The 19,554-nt window shown below is 35.2% G+C and overlaps 2 protein-coding genes across 2 annotated transcripts; one reads left to right on the top strand and one right to left on the bottom strand.

Annotated features, from left to right (window-relative positions):
- The first annotated feature begins 5,893 nt into the window (after positions 1-5,893).
- On the top strand, positions 5,894-7,104 carry LOC129306818 (calmodulin-binding protein 25-like). The gene has a single exon (XM_054947565.1). It carries the CDS (start codon positions 6,134-6,136, stop codon positions 6,836-6,838), a length of 705 nt encoding a protein of 234 aa, XP_054803540.1. The 5' UTR covers positions 5,894-6,133; the 3' UTR covers positions 6,839-7,104.
- Positions 7,105-13,956: 6,852 nt separating this feature from the next.
- LOC129304531 (protein sym-1) lies at positions 13,957-18,942 on the bottom strand. The gene is made up of 7 exons (XM_054944217.1): positions 18,461-18,942; positions 17,451-17,538; positions 16,936-17,030; positions 16,645-16,717; positions 16,436-16,528; positions 16,247-16,333; positions 13,957-15,043 (listed from the first exon to the last, which is right to left on the bottom strand). Exons 1-7 carry the CDS (start codon positions 18,853-18,855, stop codon positions 14,963-14,965), a joined length of 912 nt encoding a protein of 303 aa, XP_054800192.1. The 5' UTR covers positions 18,856-18,942; the 3' UTR covers positions 13,957-14,962.
- Positions 18,943-19,554: the final 612 nt, after the last annotated feature.

The raw sequence follows: 19,554 nt of genomic DNA, 5'->3' as shown, positions 1-19,554 counted from the left end.
CTTGGGGCTGCTAAGACAAGAGGTTTTGTCAAGTATTCTTTAATCTTGTCAAAGGCTGCCTGACGATATTCAATCTAGGTGAATTCCTTGGCACTTTTAAGTTTCAAGAGTTTAGAAAACTCTCTCGTCTTCCATGTAAGGTTCGGGATGAAATGCCTGAGATAATTGACCTACCCCAGGAACCTTTAAAATTCTTTCTTGTTACTCAGCATCTTTACCTCTAAAATAGTCCATACTTTATTTTGGTCTACTTCAATCCCCCTTCTATGGACCAAGAATCTAAGGAAGTTACATGCAATTACACCAAAAACACACTTAAGTGGGTTTAACTTAAGGCCGACCTCCCTCATTCGGAGAAAACTTATCCTCAAATGCTCAATATGATCATGTCCTTCTTAGATTTTATCATTATATCATCTATGTATACTTCTAGATACTTTCCTATCATATCATGGAAGATGGCATTCATAGCCTGCTGATAGGTGGCCCCGGCATTTTTCAGACCGAAGGGCATAACTACCCATTTGAATGTTCCAATGGAGTCTGGCCACCTGAAAGCGATCTTGTGAATGTCTTCTTTTGCAATAAATATTTGATTGTATCTGGAAAAGTAATCCATAAATGACAATAAAGCATTTTTAACCCCAACATTTATTAACTTGTCTGCAATAAGCATTGCATACACATCTTTAAGTGTGGCCATGTTTATGTTTTAGAAATCTATGCAAACTCATAACTTCCCATTCTTCTTGATTACTGGGACTATGTTTGAGAACTACTGAACATACCTGCAGGGCCATATGAATTCAGCCCGTAGGAGGCATTTGATCTCCTTCTTTGCTCGTAGCTCCACTTCGACTGACATTCTCCTGATAGGCTATTAGTGTGGTCTATAGTTTGGCTTTATAAGAAGCCTGTGTTCAACTAGCTGTCTAGCCAGCCCAGACATTTCCTAACAGTCTCATGCAAAGTAGTCCTTGAATTCTAGCAGTGTTAGCTTGACGGCGTTCTTTTGTTCTTTATCTAGTAGTGAGCTCATGAATGTGATCCTCGGCTCTTCTAGGGATCCAATGTTTACTTCTTCTAGTGGATACTAGACTTCTGGGGCTATGTCTTCAAATTTCAAAGGTGCAGGGTCTAGCTCGTGCAGTTGTGCTATCTTTTGGGTTTCATCTTCATGTACGACTTCGGTCCTACAGATCTCAGGTCTGTAGTCTTCTAGTTTCTCTTGTATATTGTGCAACCATAGCTTTTGAATAGCCACGGCTGCTATGGCCTTTCCTCTATTTGTTTTAGTCATCAACTAATTCTATGATAGGCTCATGCCTCTGTGAGGTTAGAGGCACTATAGCGTCCGTTGTTGTTCTGCATGAAAGGATTCCTTGAGCCTTTCAGAACATAAACGGGCCTACATCAGTGTTGTAATACCTCGCATCCATGAAATCAATGGCTACTATGAATGGCTTGTCTTCAGCTTAGACTACTTCTACCTCCTCTCCTTTCCACATAAGGAGCATTTGGTGCAATGAAGAAGGTACGCATTCATTGGCATGGATCCAATCCTGACCTAGGAGGGCCTGGTATTGTCCTGTGGTACTGATCACAAAAAAAGCTGTCAATAATGACTTGGTCCTGACATCAACCTGTAATGGTAGTATGCCAAGGACCTTAGATGTGGTCCCGGTAGACCTTATAATTGATACCTTAGTCAACATCAGATCATACTTTTCTTGTCCCATCTTGATCATCATACAGGCTGGTAGAATGTTCAATGCCAAGCCATTGTCCACGAGGACCCTAGTCATTAGCCTCTCATCAAAATGTGCCCTAATGTATAAAGGCTTCAGGTGCTGTGTCATCTTCATGCTGGGTTTCTCCAGGATGGCTCGCTTTAGTTTTTCTTCTATTGCTTGCAAAGTAACTTGGCAGACGAGCTCTGCAATCTCTTCTTTCTATGCCTGCGTGCTTACAAGTTCATACCCTTCTTCTTCTCTTGGCTCCATTAGGCAATATTGATATGGGCCCATCTATGTCGGCCCCAAGGAGTTCTATTTTTGATGGCCCTTGGTACTACTAGTGGTGGACCAAAATTGAGAAGGTAGTGTTAACGAGAGCACGCAGCAAAGGTTGAGCGATATCTCTTTAATGTGAATGGTCCCATTTTTTTAATTTTTGACCCCGCTTCCTTTGTCTTGATCCTCGTGGACTTCCTTCTGAATTTGCTAGCCTCCTGTTGAATGTCGGGGCTATCCTATACCTCAATTTTTTACTGTTCAAAGTACCTTTGTGTAGCACACTTTCATTGAAGACGTCACTCTTGGGTTCTTATTAAGGTAGCTGGGAACTTCTTGTGCCTCACGACTCTCTATTTTAGAAGCAGCATGGTATCAGGCAGTGTAAGGAAGCTCTGCGTTGCTTTCTAATGTCATTAATGGCGATAACGTTAGGCCGTCGGGGCCTACATCCTAACCTATTAGTGTCCTCATGAATGGTTTACTTGCTCGAGGGGGCGCTGAGTATTTTATGAAGAAGTCGAATCTTCCATATGGTTCCCCTAAGCGATCCCAAACCATCTTAGATCTATCTAGTTCTATCATTATCAATCCCCTTAGGCCAATATCTTATCTTGAGGTTTGTTTACCATTTTTCTTCATTTTCTACTGACTGTCTTCATTTTGGGTTTCCCCCAAGCGGTCCCAAACTACCTTAGAGCCATCTAGGCTTTTCATATTCTGCCCCTTCAGGCCTACGTCCCATTTAGAAGACTTGTTCTTATTGGACTGGCTGTAGGTTTTCTCAGGCAGTCTTATACTATTTTAGAGTTTCCTTAAGTTACTTTATCCTTGTTCCAGACGTTCCAGGGTCTCCCATCCTTCTGTATACCATCACTCTTCCTAGGCCATCGTTTGCCAGAGTTTATCTCCACTATGTTGACTGTAGCAATGGTAGGAATGGGTCCTCGTCTACAATCATTGATTTTTCCTTAGGGAATTTTAAAACTCCCTTGTTGATCCGGTCTTGAATGACATTCTTGAATCCCCAACATGCCTTAGTGTTGTGACTCCACGAGTGATAGTACTTACAGTATTTCTTCCCTCTCTGTTCTTCCTTTGGAGGGATTTTATGATTCATAAGTAGGGAGATGAAGTTTTCTTTAAGGAGGAAATAAAAATTTTTCTCTGTTTTAGTAGTAACAAAGGTGTACTAAACTGCATTCGGCCTTGTGGGAAGTTCTCCAGCCTTCCTTACGAGAGCTGGGCATATGTAGTTACCAGCATTCTTTAGTTCTACCACTATGACATCTAGGTCTCCAAAATAGGTCCCTACTGTAGTTGGTCGGTGATGGTCCTCTTTCTTGAGTAGTTCCTCATAACCCCATACCTTAATTGTAAGCTCATAGAAATCTTAAAATTTCATCCCCTAATTTCTTCAGAGTTCTATATTTAGTCCTGCCTGTGCTAGCTTAACGAATTTAGTTTTTAGAAGCGGCACGTGACACCTGCTCCTCAGATATTTGAACCTCACTAAGTATTGGTCTGCCGTCTCTCCAGCCCGTTGTGTGAGCTTGCAGAGTTCTGCTATGCTAACCTCTGGCTCTGCTTTATAGAACTGAATGTAGAACTTCTGCTCTATTTCCATCCAGTTGATGATTGAGTTACGGGGTAGTAACGTATACCATGTGAATGTCAGGCCCGTGAGAGTATTCGGGAACAATCTTAGCTTCAAGTTAGCAAAGTTCTCATAATTAGAAATCTCACCACATTGGATTATGAACCTCCCAATGTGCTCCAGTATTGACTGTGTTTTGTCTCCTGAGAACAACGTGAAGTCTGAGATCCTGTCCCTGAGGGTATGGATTGTCCCTGTCTATATACTCTAAATAAGGTTTTGAGAAGGTGGGACAGCCAATTGGCCTCAACCTTGGTCCATATATATCTTGGATGGCGTCCCTTAGGCCTCCATATTCACTAGTTGGTTTTGAGGCTCAGTTTGACATTCTAGGATCACCGCCGTGCCCCCCATGCTACTCGTGCCAGGTTCCTGTAGATAATATGAAGGATTAACTAAAGGATGAGTATGGGCAAAAATTTAGGGGTTAAAGATGTCTCTTACAAGTGTGCGACCTCGATAGCCATCACTTATATATTGATTCTTGCTTGCTGTCCTCCAAGCAGCTCTACAATTAAGTCTACTTGTAAATGAGTGCCTCTCAATGATGCAATTATGTTCTTCATGCCTTCATGCAGAGCCAGCATCATGATCTGCTATCGTTCTTTCTCCCTGCATTTTTGATGTTTCCAAGGATAATGCAAAGAACCTTTAGTTCTCTTCCAACTGCTTATCCATCCGATCTTGAATTCCCTACAGCACTTCTACCAAAGGTCCATTGGATATGATCAGTGGGTTGGGTTGTCCACTTCCTGACTTTAACCAAAGGCTCGCGTTACTGCTACCTGTTGTCACCGACACTACGTGCTCGTGATGTTCAACTACTTCAACATCGGGCGATAAGTGTTCTGATCCTGCGTACACAGAGATCCCTTTTGGTTCCAATACCTGTTTAATCAGTCCTTTTATCTTTTTGCGTCATTGCCATCTTTGTTACACAAGTCCCACTAGGCGTGCCAAAAATTGTTCGAGGTTGAATAACAAATACTAGGTATGCCAGAGACGCTGAGTCTCAATAAATAACAAAAAGGGTCCCGAATTCCCTTATCACAATTCACTTGGATGTAAAAAGATACAAGGCTTTGGTAGAACAAGTGTATGATTTTATTGAAGTGTAAAAAGATTACAGACTAAAAACTAAAAACTGAAAAAGGCTAACAAATGTAAAATGTGCGAGTCTTGATAGAGTGTTGAGTAGTTTCTTCTGTATTTTCTCTTTCTATTTCTAGTGTAAGAATAGCGGAAGCCTTTTCCTTGAAACTTAGCACGGTATATCGAAGAATCAAGAATCTCGCAAAACTCATGGCACGGTCTCTCCATTTTGATAACCAACCCATTTCGTCAAACTACTTGGGCGTAGATTTCGACATTACTTAGGATCGCGTTTTCGTGCTAATGGTCTAATATTTGCAGCTTACGAAATTTCGGCATGTTTACTTGTTGTGGCTTTTATTGAGCTTCAAGGCTGACGCCTTTTATTTATATTAGACCTAACGCTTTAATTACTCGGTCCAACTAACCTTGTGACCTATTTAAGCGATGTTTCATATTTAGCTCAAACAAAGATAGAAAGGTAAAAATAAATATTAAAAATTGTTTACATATCAAGTTTCATGACAACAATTTTATACATTAAAATTTTAAATGTTGAAGAAATATTTTTAAATATTAACATATTAAGTTTTAATTTTTTTAAAACAATAATAATTACTATAAAAAATAATTATTTAGAATTAGAAGTGTTAGATTTATATGATTGAAAATAAAGTTTTTAAAATTGAAAAATTAAATTGTAATTTTGTACTCCGTCCGTTTAAAAATATAAAGTATTTTTAATCGAATTTCACCTCTAATAAAATAATTACTTACTTTTAAACTAATTTTATCTTTTCATATTTACTTATATTAAATAACCTATAATAAATAAAAAATTATTATTAATAAGAATATTATTTTAAAAAAAATAATAATTATATTTTAAAAAATTAAAAATATTTTATATTTATAAATATTTAATTTTTAAAAGTTTTGTATTTTATTTTTGAACGAAGAGAGTATTAAATTAGAGGATGAAAAGTGAGAGTTGAACCGAATTTAATGTAACGAACCATGGCCAGCTTATCGCACACTCCGTACAGACAAGATGACGCGTGTCATCTGGTTCCCCGGACAACGCGGTTTCATCTCCTTCACCGCCCTATTTATCATCTCCTCCCTCCTCCAAATCTCTCATTTCCCTTCCTCTCTGCCTCGTCGTCCCTTCCCTGCTTCACTCTTCTCACTCTCACCCTTGCTCCTCCTCTCTTCCTTCTTCCCTCCACCTTTCACTTCCACTTCAACTTGTTCGTTCCACACAATCCTTGCTTCTTTTCACAGCATGGCAATAATCATTTCCATTTGATTCAATTAATCTTTTTATCTGTTTTCTCTTCTTTCCAACTGACCCAAAACCAACTATACAACAATGGCGTCTTCGGATAATTTGGCCAGCATCGAGCCCTGGACCTTGCGACCCAGCTTCACTGATTCGCTGTTCCCAGAGGCATTCGCTTGCGACTACCAAGCTGTCACTATAGCCCTCCAGAAATCCCTCTCCGGTTCCTCCTCTGATACGATTCCCCCGTTCCTGAACCTCGTCAACCCTGACACGACGCCCTCCTCCACCGTTTCGGGCCTCTCCGGTTCGGACCAGGAAACGGCCCCAAAACCCCAGAAAAACACTGTTCTTTCTGCCACGGGTAAGGTCTCGAAGCGGAAGTCACGCGCGTCTAAGAGGTCGCAGACGACGTTCATAGCGGCGGACCCGATGAACTTCCGTCAAATGGTGCAACAGGTGACCGGAGCGAGACTGGACAACTCGCCGATGCCAATGGCGCCGATCTCGAAGCCGGAGCCACAGAGACCCCGTAGCCGGTTGCCGAGCGGCGAACTGTTCTTGCCGACGCTGGACACTTCTTCCTTCTTTCTGGATCATCATCATCAGCAGCAGCAGGAGACTGTGGGGTTCACGTCGGCGGCCGGGCATGCAATTTCTGGGCCGGCCCCGCTTACTTTTGAAGCATCCGTCGGGGCGGTCGACGCTGATCTTGAATCTCCCGCCTCGGAGTTCGACACTTACCTGAACTTTCCCACTCACTTTCCGACTCTGGAATCGTGGAAAGTCATGTGAGGGATTCCCCCATTTTTCTGTTTAGGATTTTCGGCCCTTAGGAACAGGGTCGGCGTTAGTGCTCTGAACCCTGATCCGAAAGACGTGTATGAATTCGAGGAAGACGAGGGATCTAGTACTTATGTTCATTTGTGATAACCTTGTCCTGGGAGTATTGGGGGGTATCTGTATCTGAGGTTTCTGACTTGCTGGTATCTTTATTTTAGATTAATCTAAATTCTTGGATCATTTCAAGTTTATGCATTAACAATGGTGTGTCTTGGGCACATTCTCTTGTTCTTCAGTTCTGCCATTCCTTTTTTTTTTTTTTCTTTCTTTCGGTCAAATATTGAACACAATTACGGTATCTACGTATGGGAAGCGATCGGGGTACTCTGGTACACGGAGTTTCTTTTTTAAAAAAATAAATAATAATAAAGCAGATGTGGGCCTCCTTACACAAAGTCTAAATAAATGTTCTAGAAGTTGAGCCAGTACTCTGTTTGTCATTTAAACAAGTGTGATAAATTCAAATCCCAGTTCCTTGATTGCGGTAAACTAGTTGAAAGGATATAGAATTTACTGCTTAATATTTCCATTTCATTTAATGTTGCGATATCATCAGTTGCCTGGATGCTTTACTCAGTCAACTTTGTGAATAATATGTTAGCCTTTACGTACTGTGTCCCCTATGCTAGTGATACGGCCACCATTACTGTCATGTTCGTTTCGGTTGTTTCTCTTTCTCTGTCGTTCTCGTTGGATAGAAATATTGCAGAATGCCTTATCTTAGTTTCTTCATTAACAACCTTTTTGACTTTAATTTTGTATATAAAAAGATCTAACTGGGTAACCGAATATTAAATCCTGGAGCACGTTGATGTCGAAGCTTTATTGCGCCAAGCAGTTGTCAAGTTGTATGGAAATCTAGCCGAAGATGCATGTAAAAGTTGATCGAACGGAAAAATTAATAATTTCTGCTCTGACAATTTCACATACCATAGTCTCCTTTAGTCAAAAGGCATAACAATGCGAAAATAAAATAGATCATGAATTAGGTATGGGAATAATTTGACTTGGGGCCTTGAGATGTCTCTTAAAAAGATAAAATTCTGCAATATAGAACAAATGAAGATTAGATTTTTTTTTCTATTAAATTTTGCAGAATTAGGTATAATATTATGTTTGACTTCTTGTCAAAATAACTTAAGTCAATTTAATATAAAATTTATCTTAATATTATATATTATATTTTCAAGTTGTGTTTGTATTGATAGATTTAGATTTAAATTTTATATTTTATATTTTATATTTTAAATCTCGTATTTAAAATTTATATATTTAAAATATATTATTTGAAAAATTTAAAAATTTTAAATTAAAATAATGAACTGCGATTTGAAACAAAATAAAAAATTAGAAATGATATTTTTATTTTTATTTTTTAATTGACAAAAGATGAAAAAATATACTAGATTTATAAATATATCAATAATAAAAATGTGAAAAGAATAAAATGTTTAAAGTAATAAAAATTTCAAATGATTAGGGTATGAAAGGAATTTGAAATTACTAAGAAATTATAATTTAAAATAGATTTAGATTTAAATTTAAATCAAACCTAAATTTATAAATTTTTATATATCAAAATGAAGAATTTGATTCAAATCTAAACCTTTATCCTCACCGTTTCAATCAAGCCATCAATTCGTTCTTCAATTATTTTAATGTAATACCTTCTAATATATTATAATATTTCTTGGCATGTCTTCACCAAGAACACAAAACAATCGAAACTCAAGGCTCTAATTTTCTCAGAGATTTTCTGACTTTGAGCCATGGAATTGAAGGTATGGCAGACTAAGCGGCTATTTGATTTTCAATTTATATCTTGTAAAAATATATTTAAAGGATTCAATTATTTATTGAATTTGATAAAAAATATATTTTAAATGTGATTTGAATGTGCTTTTAAAAGTTACCCAAAGAAGCTCTAAAAAAATTGTGTTAGGCAAGGGGGAAAAAATATTTACTCTGTTTCAAGTTATAAGACACTTTTAGATAAAATCTCAAATGATAATAAAACTCATTAAATACACTTTATTATTTTACTTTTTTAAAATAAAAAATATAAACTTTTAAAAATACCTTTCATTTAATATTCTATTAATGAAAGACTAATATTAAAGAAAAAGAATATATAAAAAGGATTATATTAAAAAAATATTAAAATGTTTTATATTTTGAAACATTAAATTTTTTTAAAAATATTTTACAATTTGATGCCGAAAGAATAAATAAAATCAAGAATGCGTGCGAGGCCTTCTCTTGCCTGAAAAAAAAAAAAAAAAAAACGTTTACCGCATGTTCCATGTCCCCTTGAAACATCTTGACCCTAGTTTACAAATCACGTCCTTGGTATCACATGTGTTTGTAATTTTATTTATTCCCACGAGGTCGATTAATAAGTCTCCCCACCTCCCCCCCTTTTACTTCTCTTTTCAATTTTACAGAGCAGAACATAAAAGAAATAAATTTGCAGAGTGTCACACGTTTGGTAGACAGATATTCTAAGATCGACGAAAATATCTATTTTCTTCTCTTATGAGTAAGAGATTAAACACAACAAATTATTGCTAATAAATCTCACTTTTCTTACTAGACTCTTTGACATGAGATTTATAATAATGTACTCTAATTTAAGAGCTGACATCCCCGGATTCGTAATTAATAAGCACCTCCCATTAATGTTCTTCCTGACTACATTTCACTCAAGCTACCATCAATTAAAGCCTTTTGTAAGAAGCCTTTTTTGTAATATTGACGTCATAAAAAATAACATTGTTATGAATATAAGTTTAAATGGATAGCTCATAATAAAAAAAGAAAAATTGATATGTTGGATAAAAATTCTCTTAAAACTTAGTGTTTGGACTAAATATGAAACATTGCTTGCTAAAACGTTTTGAGTAGGCCATAAAGCCATATGAACTAAGTGACTGAAAAGTCAAGCCCAATCAACAATTTAAATAAAGGGGCCAACTTCGAACTCAATAGGAAGCCATGGCTAGGTAGGCATGTCAAAATCCCACTAATTGCAAACCCACTTTATGAATTGCTGGTATATAAAGACACGATCTCGAATCTTGCGGGAACAGTGTCATTGTGCTCAAGTATCTCGACGAGACAGACTGGTCACTAAAAACAGAAGACAGTTATTAAAGACCTTGCCATTTGTTTCACAAGATCCCTGATTATTCATAAGAACATTTCATATTATAAGGAAGAAGTTACCATCACTCTATCAATATAAATAGAGCACCACATCACAGAAGGGGACAAGAGACAGCACTCGAAAAACTTACATTTTGCACCTATAGTTCTCAGGTTTATTAATTAATTTTTATCTTCAATTTAGAACTTGTAATTGTTTACGCTTCATAACGTTTTAATAATAATCAACCACTTATTCTATCAAATCTTACATATTTTTACATTCAGATAAATTATAGTAAGGGAGCTTGAGGACCAAATCATAAAACATTTCAGACTATAAGAAAGAAGCTATCATCACTCTGTCAATATAAATAGAGCACTAAATTACAAAAGGGGACAAGAGACAGCACTCGAAAGACTTGCATTTTGCACCCATAGTTCTGAGGTTAATTAATTAGTTTTTATCTTTAATTCAGACTTGTAATCGTTTATGCTTCGTAAAGTTTTAATAATAATCAATCACTTGTTCTATCAATTTTTATGTACTTTTTACATTAGGATAAATTGTGATAAGAGATCTTGAGGACCTTTCGTTATTAATTAAAATTCAGTGTTTCTGACATGCTTAATAACTTGTTACTCCTGGTGAATACTTAAAAACCTTACTTCTCTCACAAGGATTCTCCATGTGAGATTTATGATGTGAAGTCAGACATTTTATGACTTTAAAAATAATATGCTTTGAACAAATTAATAAATTAATATAAAGTTATATGAAAACAAATTATTTACATATCATGTGATCTTTTTTGCATTCCATGCAAAATATAAAGCTCCAGCTAAAAGCTCAAATCAAATGTAATTTATTTAAAAAAGAAATAATTATTTAGTTTTGTAATTTTTATATTATGGCTCAATTCTTGAAATTAATCTGTTGGTTTTTTTCATGTGCGAAAATCATACAATTTTATAGGAATTGGCTTGTGATCAAATTATTAAATAGATTCATAGGAATTGAATTGCATGGAAATAAATTTAAACAGTTAAGTCAAGTCAAAATTTTATCAGTTCGATTTAAAAAATACTAAATAGAATAGAATGTAAAGATTGGAAGAGTCGGGAATGAGACTGAGGAAAGAGGAAGGAAAGTTGGCAGTTGGGGGGTGACGAGAGCAATGACGTAAGTAGTTGAAAAGAGACTGGAGGTAGCTGGCTTTGGATGGGGATGGGGAATGGGATGGGACTGCGGATTCCGTTTGTCCCACCGGCGGCTTTTATTGCTCCCACAAAATTATCACTCTCTTCGTTTCCACCAACAGCAACACTTCAAAAGGATTGAACCCACATCCTTTCCTTTTTCGAGAAAATCACTTTACCACTGCAGCATTGTGCCAATGGCCAGAATTTTGGGAAAATATAATCTTAGCTTTTACAATTTTATTCAATTTTATTTTTAATTTTTATAATTTTATTGAAACTACATAGACTTTAAAAATAAAGATTACTTAATCTTTTTAAAATTATAGAGACTAACAATACTAAAAAAATTATAGAAGTTAAAAATAAAATTTAATAAAATTATAAAAATTGATAATTACTCTATCTGTTTAAAAATGTAAAATATTTTTTGAAAAGTTTGATGTTAAAAAATATAAGATATTTTTAATCTTTTAATGTGTAATCATTTTTTTTTAAAGTGTCCTTATTAATAATAATTTTATATTTATTATAGAATATCTAATAGGAGTAAAGATGAAAAGATATGGTTAATTTAAAAGTAGGTAATTATTTTTTAATGGCATAAAAAATATTTTATATTTTTAAATAAATTTTTTTTTTGGAATTTATATTCGGTGAACATGATACGATGACACAAGGATTTTTTTTATTTTTTTTTATTTTTTTGGTTTTGGCCTGAGATGATAAAAGGAGTTGAGTTGTTTGGTGACGGGTCAAGGGAGGTAGGCTGGGGCGGGAGTACTTGGGAGTACAGTCTTGTTACTAAGTTTTGCATTTGCTGACTCATTCTTCTTTTAGCTTCTCTCCTTCTCACCAATCACCACTTTCTCTCACATCACATGCCCTTCTTCATTCATTCCCTTTTGGTTTTCAAAGAATTAAGTTTACTTTAATTATTAATTAATTTGGTCATGAAAATTTAATTTTTATTAATTAGGTTCATCAACTTTTATAACCATCCACCATTACACCACAAATTTGTTCAAGATTAAGTGTCTCAAGCTAGATTTTAATGAGTTAGTTCTTTTGCAAGTATTTTCTAGTCACACTCCCTGCACCCTACATTTTTTTAAAAAATTAAAAGGATTAATATTGGTAAAAATTAAATTTTAAAAACTAAATTGATAATTGATTTAGATATAAAAATATGGAAAAAATAAAAATCAAACATCTAACAGTGTGCTTAACATTTAAGACATGGAACTTTTACCATTTATGTATGAAAGAATGATAGGCAAGTCCAAAAGAAGAAATTAATGACAATTATATTTTGATATTTTTTTTAAAAAAATAACTACAAATATTGATTTAAACAATTGTAAATTTAAAAATTTTAACTACAAATATGATATTTAAATTTAAAAAATATAATTTTAGATCCCTATATTTTATTTAAATAGTAAATCGTGAGGAAAGTGTTGGGATTAAAAATTATATTTTTTTAAATTTTAATAATAATTAATTTAAAATTTAAATTTTTATTTATAAATATTTAAATTAATATTTATAATTCACTTTACAAATAATTTTATTGAAAACCTAGCCGTGAATAATTCGCTACTTTGGAACTTTATTATTGTTCTATTTTATGTATCCCATTTCAGCAGTAATTCAAAGCTCCGCATCATTACTGTCCCGAGGGGAGGCAATCATAGCGGACACGCTTTGATGGGACCCACTTTAGTCTTTTGACTGTTAACTCCGACAAGTTCTGCCCGCACGGCCAGCGTCCACGTTGATGTTGAGAACTCAGAACAGAAGGATCCGCCCCTTGTTTCCCAAAAAAAAAAAAAAAAATCATCATCATCCAAAAGTGGTGTTCCCTCCGGCAACTCCCAATCCCTTTCTCACTTGGAGATGGGCATCTCGCACACGCATATCTGCCTCACTTCTTTGGATCACATATTGAATATAAGTTATTAAATCGGTTAAATTATTGTTTCAATGATTAATAACTAAAACCATAATCAGATTCCTCAAATACAAATCAATCAAGATATTAATTTAATTAATTACTCCCTCTGCCCCTACATATAAGATATTTTTAACTAATTTCGCACATCAATAAAAATTTATTATTTAATTAAACTCACATAAAAATACAATAATTTTTTAATTTTATCCTAATAATATTATAATTAATATCATGATAATGATAGAGAAAATATATAACGATCTATTTTATTTTTTAAAACAAGAATAAAATTATTTAATTATTTAAAATATCAATGTCACTCCTTATATATAGAAAGGGAGTAGGTTACATGGTTTTCAATGCCATGCTTGTCAACTCTCAAAAATATATTGAGTCTTCTTAATTTATTTTTTTACAATTCATCAAAATACAAATCAAAACTTACTGCTGTACCTCTTAAAATTAAACTAAGCCAGGCTATTTTTTTAGCAAACATCAACTTAAATAATAATAGAAATAATCTTCAAATTTTAAAGAAAGACTTAATAAATGAATCTCTAACACATGCATTCTTCTATTTTTCTAAACTATGATTTATATTTTCTGTTATTTACACTCTTTCTTTTCTTTCTTTTCTTTTTTTTTTCCTGGGTGTGAAGGACAGGCAAAAAGCCCGAAAGTTGCAGACTTGAGAGCACCAAGCTGTTTGTCAGCCCAATGAACGCCGCAGCATCCAATAGGAAGTAGGAAGTGTTATGCACATGGGGAGTTTCCCATCTGGAGTGAATTATCTCCAATTCTCCATATCCCAGTCAGTCTGTAATTTATAATCTACGGCAGGTGTTTGCAAATTACAATGAAGACAAACATAGGGTTGGCGAATGGCCATTAATGTGAGGCGGGAGAGAGAAAGCGACAGCGTTTCTGGTTGACCTAAGTAGTTGCAGGTGTCGGCTAGCTTTACAGGATGCATTGCCCATGTGGATCCTGGACCCCACCCCCATGACATCTCCTCTGACTTCTTCGGTCTTCGTCAAAACTGTCGCCCTCACCCATACCCACCTTTTGTCTGCATCAAAGATTTTACTTTTTACTGTGTCAATTGACGGTTTTACCCCCCTTCTCTGACATCATGCTTGCTTCACTACATCCTCATCACCTAACTCCTTCCGGGGAAGGGAAAAAAAAAACACACACATTCACTTCAACACAAGCACTATGCATCATGCGCTATTATTCTTTGCAAGTCCATCTCCGAATGCTAGAGGCTTCTTACTGGGAATGTGTTCCTGTGGATGAATATAGCCCACCCATGGTTCTCTTGAGCAGAGCACGCCGAGACTTATAAGTTGAAGCACGTTTTACCCCACATGGGCTGCCGTACAGTTTCAGTCAAAGTTAAGGACAACTAATCCTGTTAAGTGGGGAAAGACTATCCAGGAGAAATCTAGGTGAATGTCACAGCCACGCTAGGGGCGCCACTAGGAAAAGGTTCGTGCTAGCTTAGAAATTTACAACTTCATTCCCTAATCGCAAACTCTTCCTTTGGGAATTCTTTGTTCAAATATACACTCTGCAAGTAGCCAACAGTTGTCACAGTCATGAATTAGAGTTCAATTACAGGAGTAAAAAGAAATGCCTGCTCCCTGCCTCTCATAAACTCACTGTTACAGATGAATTTCCAAGGTAAAAGACAACCTAGATGATCCAAGGACTTCTTTTACAATAATATAGCTAGTTGAATCAGGTGTGCCTTTCTAGCGGATAAAGCACCCCTATTTTTGAAGAACTTCTTTATGCGCCTTATATGAAAGAATTACATTCCATATCAAAGATATAATATTAGCAGCAAGGACCTGTAATTGATCCACACAACAGTTATATACATTTAAAAAATGGAGAATCAAATCTGAAGGCAAAGATACAACAAAAGAGTAGATGCTAGACATGGTCGGCTCATTATATCATGTGTCAAGAATACAGTATTTATAGCTCATGGGGATAGAGGTAACACCACCATTCTGCAAATGTAACAATGACCGAGATATCTTCGTTCTTGGAGCATTTAAATTCTACTACAAGAACTTGATTCGAGGTAATTCTATGATGAGTCCACATAGACTAAACGTTTAGGAGGGTACATGTGTTGATCCATGAGAAATCTATCATGACAACAGTAATCGGATAAAAAGAACATGACACATCAACTGCAGACATATGAGAACCATAATAACACCTTATCTTAAAAAAGGGCAACTAATATCTCAATTCGTGCGTATACTTTCTTGAACACCAAACCCCCCTACAAAATTAAACCCCAAAGACACAAACAACAAATGGTGCGAACCAGCAAAGAATAAGGAAACATGGGCCTACTTGGTTTCTGTTTTTAAAAACTGTTTAAAAAAAAATTAAAAAACTTGTTTGGATGAGTGTTTTGAATCTAATTGTTTCCAAAACTGTTCTCATTTTTTTGTTTTTAAAAACCAAAAAATAGAAATATCTTAAAACTGTTTCATTTCTTTTTTTTTTTTTTAAAATACATTACATTTGCTTATTGAAAACTATATTTACTTTGACCAATAATTATCATAAGCCATAACTATTAATCACCGACGACCATCACTATCGAGTATCGACCAACTTTTTAATTCTAAAAATGTTTTAAAATTAACACAGCCAAATAGATTTTTTGTTTTGTTTTGTTTTCAAAAACAACATTAAAAACTGCATTACAAAACGGTTTTTAAAAACAAAAGATGAGAACAGAAACCAAACAGGTATAACAATGTTTTCTATTTTTCCTCATGCATTATTCCCTTTTGTTATACAAATAACAATAGATAGTCTCCACATATTCAACTAGACAGGCATCCAAAAAAATTCCTCTTGCAGAAGACCTCAATTTTTGTTACTCAATATAGGAACCAGTTACTTTCAGATGAGTTAGGAGCTTCCATCCTTCACATTACAAGTCTAACATCCTTCAGAGTGATAAAGAAGAGATTATTCTTGAAGTCAAATCAACACATTGCGTGTGTTTAGCCTGATAGCCTAACCTGGAATTGTTGTGGGACGAATCTAAAGTTGAGAAACTGAAACGGTATCCATAGTTGCCAGTTTGCTAGAACAGCAGAAAACCACTCCTACAAAATGAACTATGCATGAGCATGCACTCTCTAAAACAAGGGAATTATATTCTGGAAAACCATTTTATAAGCAGTTACAAGTTTGAAATGTAGCATCACCTGTTCAAGCTTGGGTATAACTTGTGACGGCTTTCCCTCTAAAGCTACCAACGTAGACAAAAATACTCCAATGAATGTGGGAGCGAATAAGAACTGCAGTCATATTCCACAGCATTAACAATTAAAATGTCTGCCAAACAAAGTAAAACATAGTAGATGCAAAGTGGCAATAGATAGTTGATAGACCAACAAATAAAAATAATCCTCACCTGATCCAGTAAAAGCCGCAAAAATGCACCAGATGCACCAGGCAGAGTAACTAGTTTACTCAGATATAAGTACCTAAAAGATTCATTAATTAAAAAAATAAAAACAAAACAGGTGTCAGGGAAGCTAACAGGTTAATACTTTATAATTATCTTCATAAATTCTTGAAGCATTTTGGCAGAACAAATGCAATCACAGTTTAATATGATTGCACCATTTTTTCTTGGATAAAAATACCATTGCACTAATTGGTAACGATATTGATAATACCAACATGGGTGCAGAAGCATTACCATAAATGCAATGTCGGACCCACTAATACAAAACCCAACAGAGTAAAGATGAATGTCCTCTTGATATCCAGTGATGGCACATGATCTATCACAAGCTGCAAAAAATAAGACCAATCAGAAGAAAATAAAATCAAAACATGTAGATGAAAGAAAAAGCATGCAACACAGCAATATTGTTTTGGAACAATGGACACTACAACTATACAAAGTAAATACATTTTAATGGAGAATCCACTAAAGCTTTTCCCCTACAACAAGCATACTGAAACAATAAGATAGGGATCAGCAAAGAAAACCTTGCAAGGATCCATCCTAGCGTCATATATTAGTCAACTTATAATATATACCATAATGCAAAGATATGAAAGCAAGTATCCATTTGTTTTGTCATGTTTTCATAATTTTCATATCTCAAAAATAGTTCTTATGAACTACACATGCTTCTGCTAGAGTGCCGGCCAGTGGAGGAAGAAAAACATGTAGAAAATTATCAATAGCAACTACATAAGTATTACCTGACAAATCAAATCTCCAATTAATGTCAAGAGTGCAGATGTTAGAGCTTTAACTGAAATAGGATACTTTCCAAGAAGAGCCATGTACCTGTAGTGTAAGTTGGGACTCATTTTCAAAGCTGAGAAAAGCAAATATAAATAGCTTGAAAAGAAAAGGTAAAGGCAACCAGTTCTTGCATTCCTAGACTGGAAGGCATGACTAGATTAAGCTTAAATGTCGCATTACATGGTCCAACCCAAACACAGCACAATAGCAATACAATATTGCCTTAAAGTTAGAATCATAAAGAAAACTTCAATCTTAGCGAAACAAAAGCATCATGATAATTGACTAGCATTTGGCTAGCCTAATATTTCTACTTTCTAGCAACCTCCTGGAACTTTTTTTGATTTCTTTAACAAGTGTTCGGATACCTAAATGATCAGAAACAGGACATAGCCTGTTTTCGACATTTACATCCAATCCGTAGGAGGTTGTTCACAGTGATAGAATGATCAATTGAAAGAGAAAAATATATAATTTGTATAAAGCAGACCATTAAGAGGGAGACCAGATATGTTATAGACAAATGTGAAATAAGAAGTACTGTTAGCTGGAACCTTGGTATTTATGAGCGGAACGAAATGAAAGGCACCCCGGATGTTAAGCTACAACAAAAACTACGGTGACAATAACTGATAATATGCAGTTCAGTGATCGAGTCAATTTTCCATGCTAATGTATTATGAGACATTAGAACGGAAATTTTCACCATTGAATAAAAGAAGGTGGAGAACGAGAAGGAATAAGGGAAGATTGGAAGACAGAGAGAAAGAAGGAAAGTGTTCGCTGGTTAGAGGGAGACACAATCTACTGCATTATTTATCCGTTCTCTACATATTTGTTCATTGTGGCATAGCAATTCAGTTACATGACAATTCTTTCTTATGGAGAAGCTCAGCTAAACGAATAAATTGAAACAATAAATGCGCAGAACCCAGAAGAAATAACAGGAAAAGCACCCTCTTACCATGACAAGAAGGACCACTTTTCTCCTCCACCGCCAGTTTCATCGCTTCCACTGCCGCTGCCTTCGCCCCTCCCACCGGAGTTCCCACTTCCGGCACCCCCATATCCACCAGGACCATCATCCGCTACAGCTGAAACCCGAAAATGATCGGAACCCAGATGCTTAAATCCCACGCCAGAGCTACGCAAGTCCTTAAACACTGCTGCATGGCTACAGTTCAGAGGATAATAGTGCAGGTGGTCTGAGTAGCTTCGAGTCGGACTCGCTCGAATTGGAGTTGCCAGAAGATGACCCTGATGGCGAAAATGTGAAATGGGCCCCCGTGAGAATTTCACGGCACGATAAAAGATTAGAGATTTTTGGGTTAGACTTGGAGCCGCTGTGCTGTACACCATCCTTGTGCTCCGAACAAGAGGGTTTTCGCAGGTTTTGGGTTTATGAATTATGAAGCGGCTACTTTGGAGTTTGGGGTTTGCGCAGGAAGGTAAAAAGTGAAAATCAGAAAATGTGGGAGCTTTTGACTAGGGCGTGTTTGGTTAGCTAGGGCGTGTTTGGTTCAGGAAAAACAATAAAGTAGATGAGAAGGGAGGAAAGGGAAGGGTTCTAATATTATTTTGTTTAATTTTGTTGGAAGAGAGGGATGAAGAGAGGTTTTTAATGATTCTTTATTTGATTTAAAAGAAGAGAGGAAGGAGATAATAACTAATTAACTATTATATTCCTATATATTAATTTATTTATTTTTATTTTTTCATATAGAAAATAATTTTATACCTCAATTTAATTGCATGAATTTTTAAAAATTCACTTTCATTCTATCATATTGTCAATATGTAAAAAAATTAAACCAATAATTGTAATGATAATAATTTTTTATAAAAAATAAATAACTAGATATAAAATAAAATATGATGAAATGTAACTTTTTAAAAAAAAATGTAATGAAGTCAATTGAAATATAAGAGTAAAGTATAATTTGATATGTAGGAGAGTTTTTTTTTTTTAGTTATGAATATATTCAAAATATTAAAAATTAAGTAAGGGCAAAATAGTTGAAGAAACTAGCTTCCTTATGACAAAAACTCTAATTTAAA

The sequence above is a fragment of the Prosopis cineraria genome, unplaced genomic scaffold, assembly GCF_029017545.1.
Source record: "Prosopis cineraria cultivar Desert tree isolate PC_DT_omini unplaced genomic scaffold, ASM2901754v1 PC3, whole genome shotgun sequence".
NCBI classification, from domain to species: domain Eukaryota; kingdom Viridiplantae; phylum Streptophyta; class Magnoliopsida; order Fabales; family Fabaceae; genus Prosopis; species Prosopis cineraria.
This window is presented reverse-complemented; position numbering and strand designations above follow the sequence as displayed.

Coding starts and splice junctions, on each gene's coding strand:
- LOC129306818 (XM_054947565.1), top strand. CDS start 6,134: ATGGCGTCTTCGGATAATTTGGCCAGCATCGAGCCCTGGACCTTGCGA.
- LOC129304531 (XM_054944217.1), bottom strand. CDS start 18,855: ATGGTGTACAGCACAGCGGCTCCAAGTCTAACCCAAAAATCTCTAATC. Junction 16,718..16,935: donor GGTCCGACATTGCATTTATG/GTAATGCTTCTG, acceptor TGAATCTTTTAG/GTACTTATATCTGAGTAAAC. Junction 15,044..16,246: donor TCGTCCCACAACAATTCCAG/GTTAGGCTATCA, acceptor GATCAATTACAG/GTCCTTGCTGCTAATATTAT.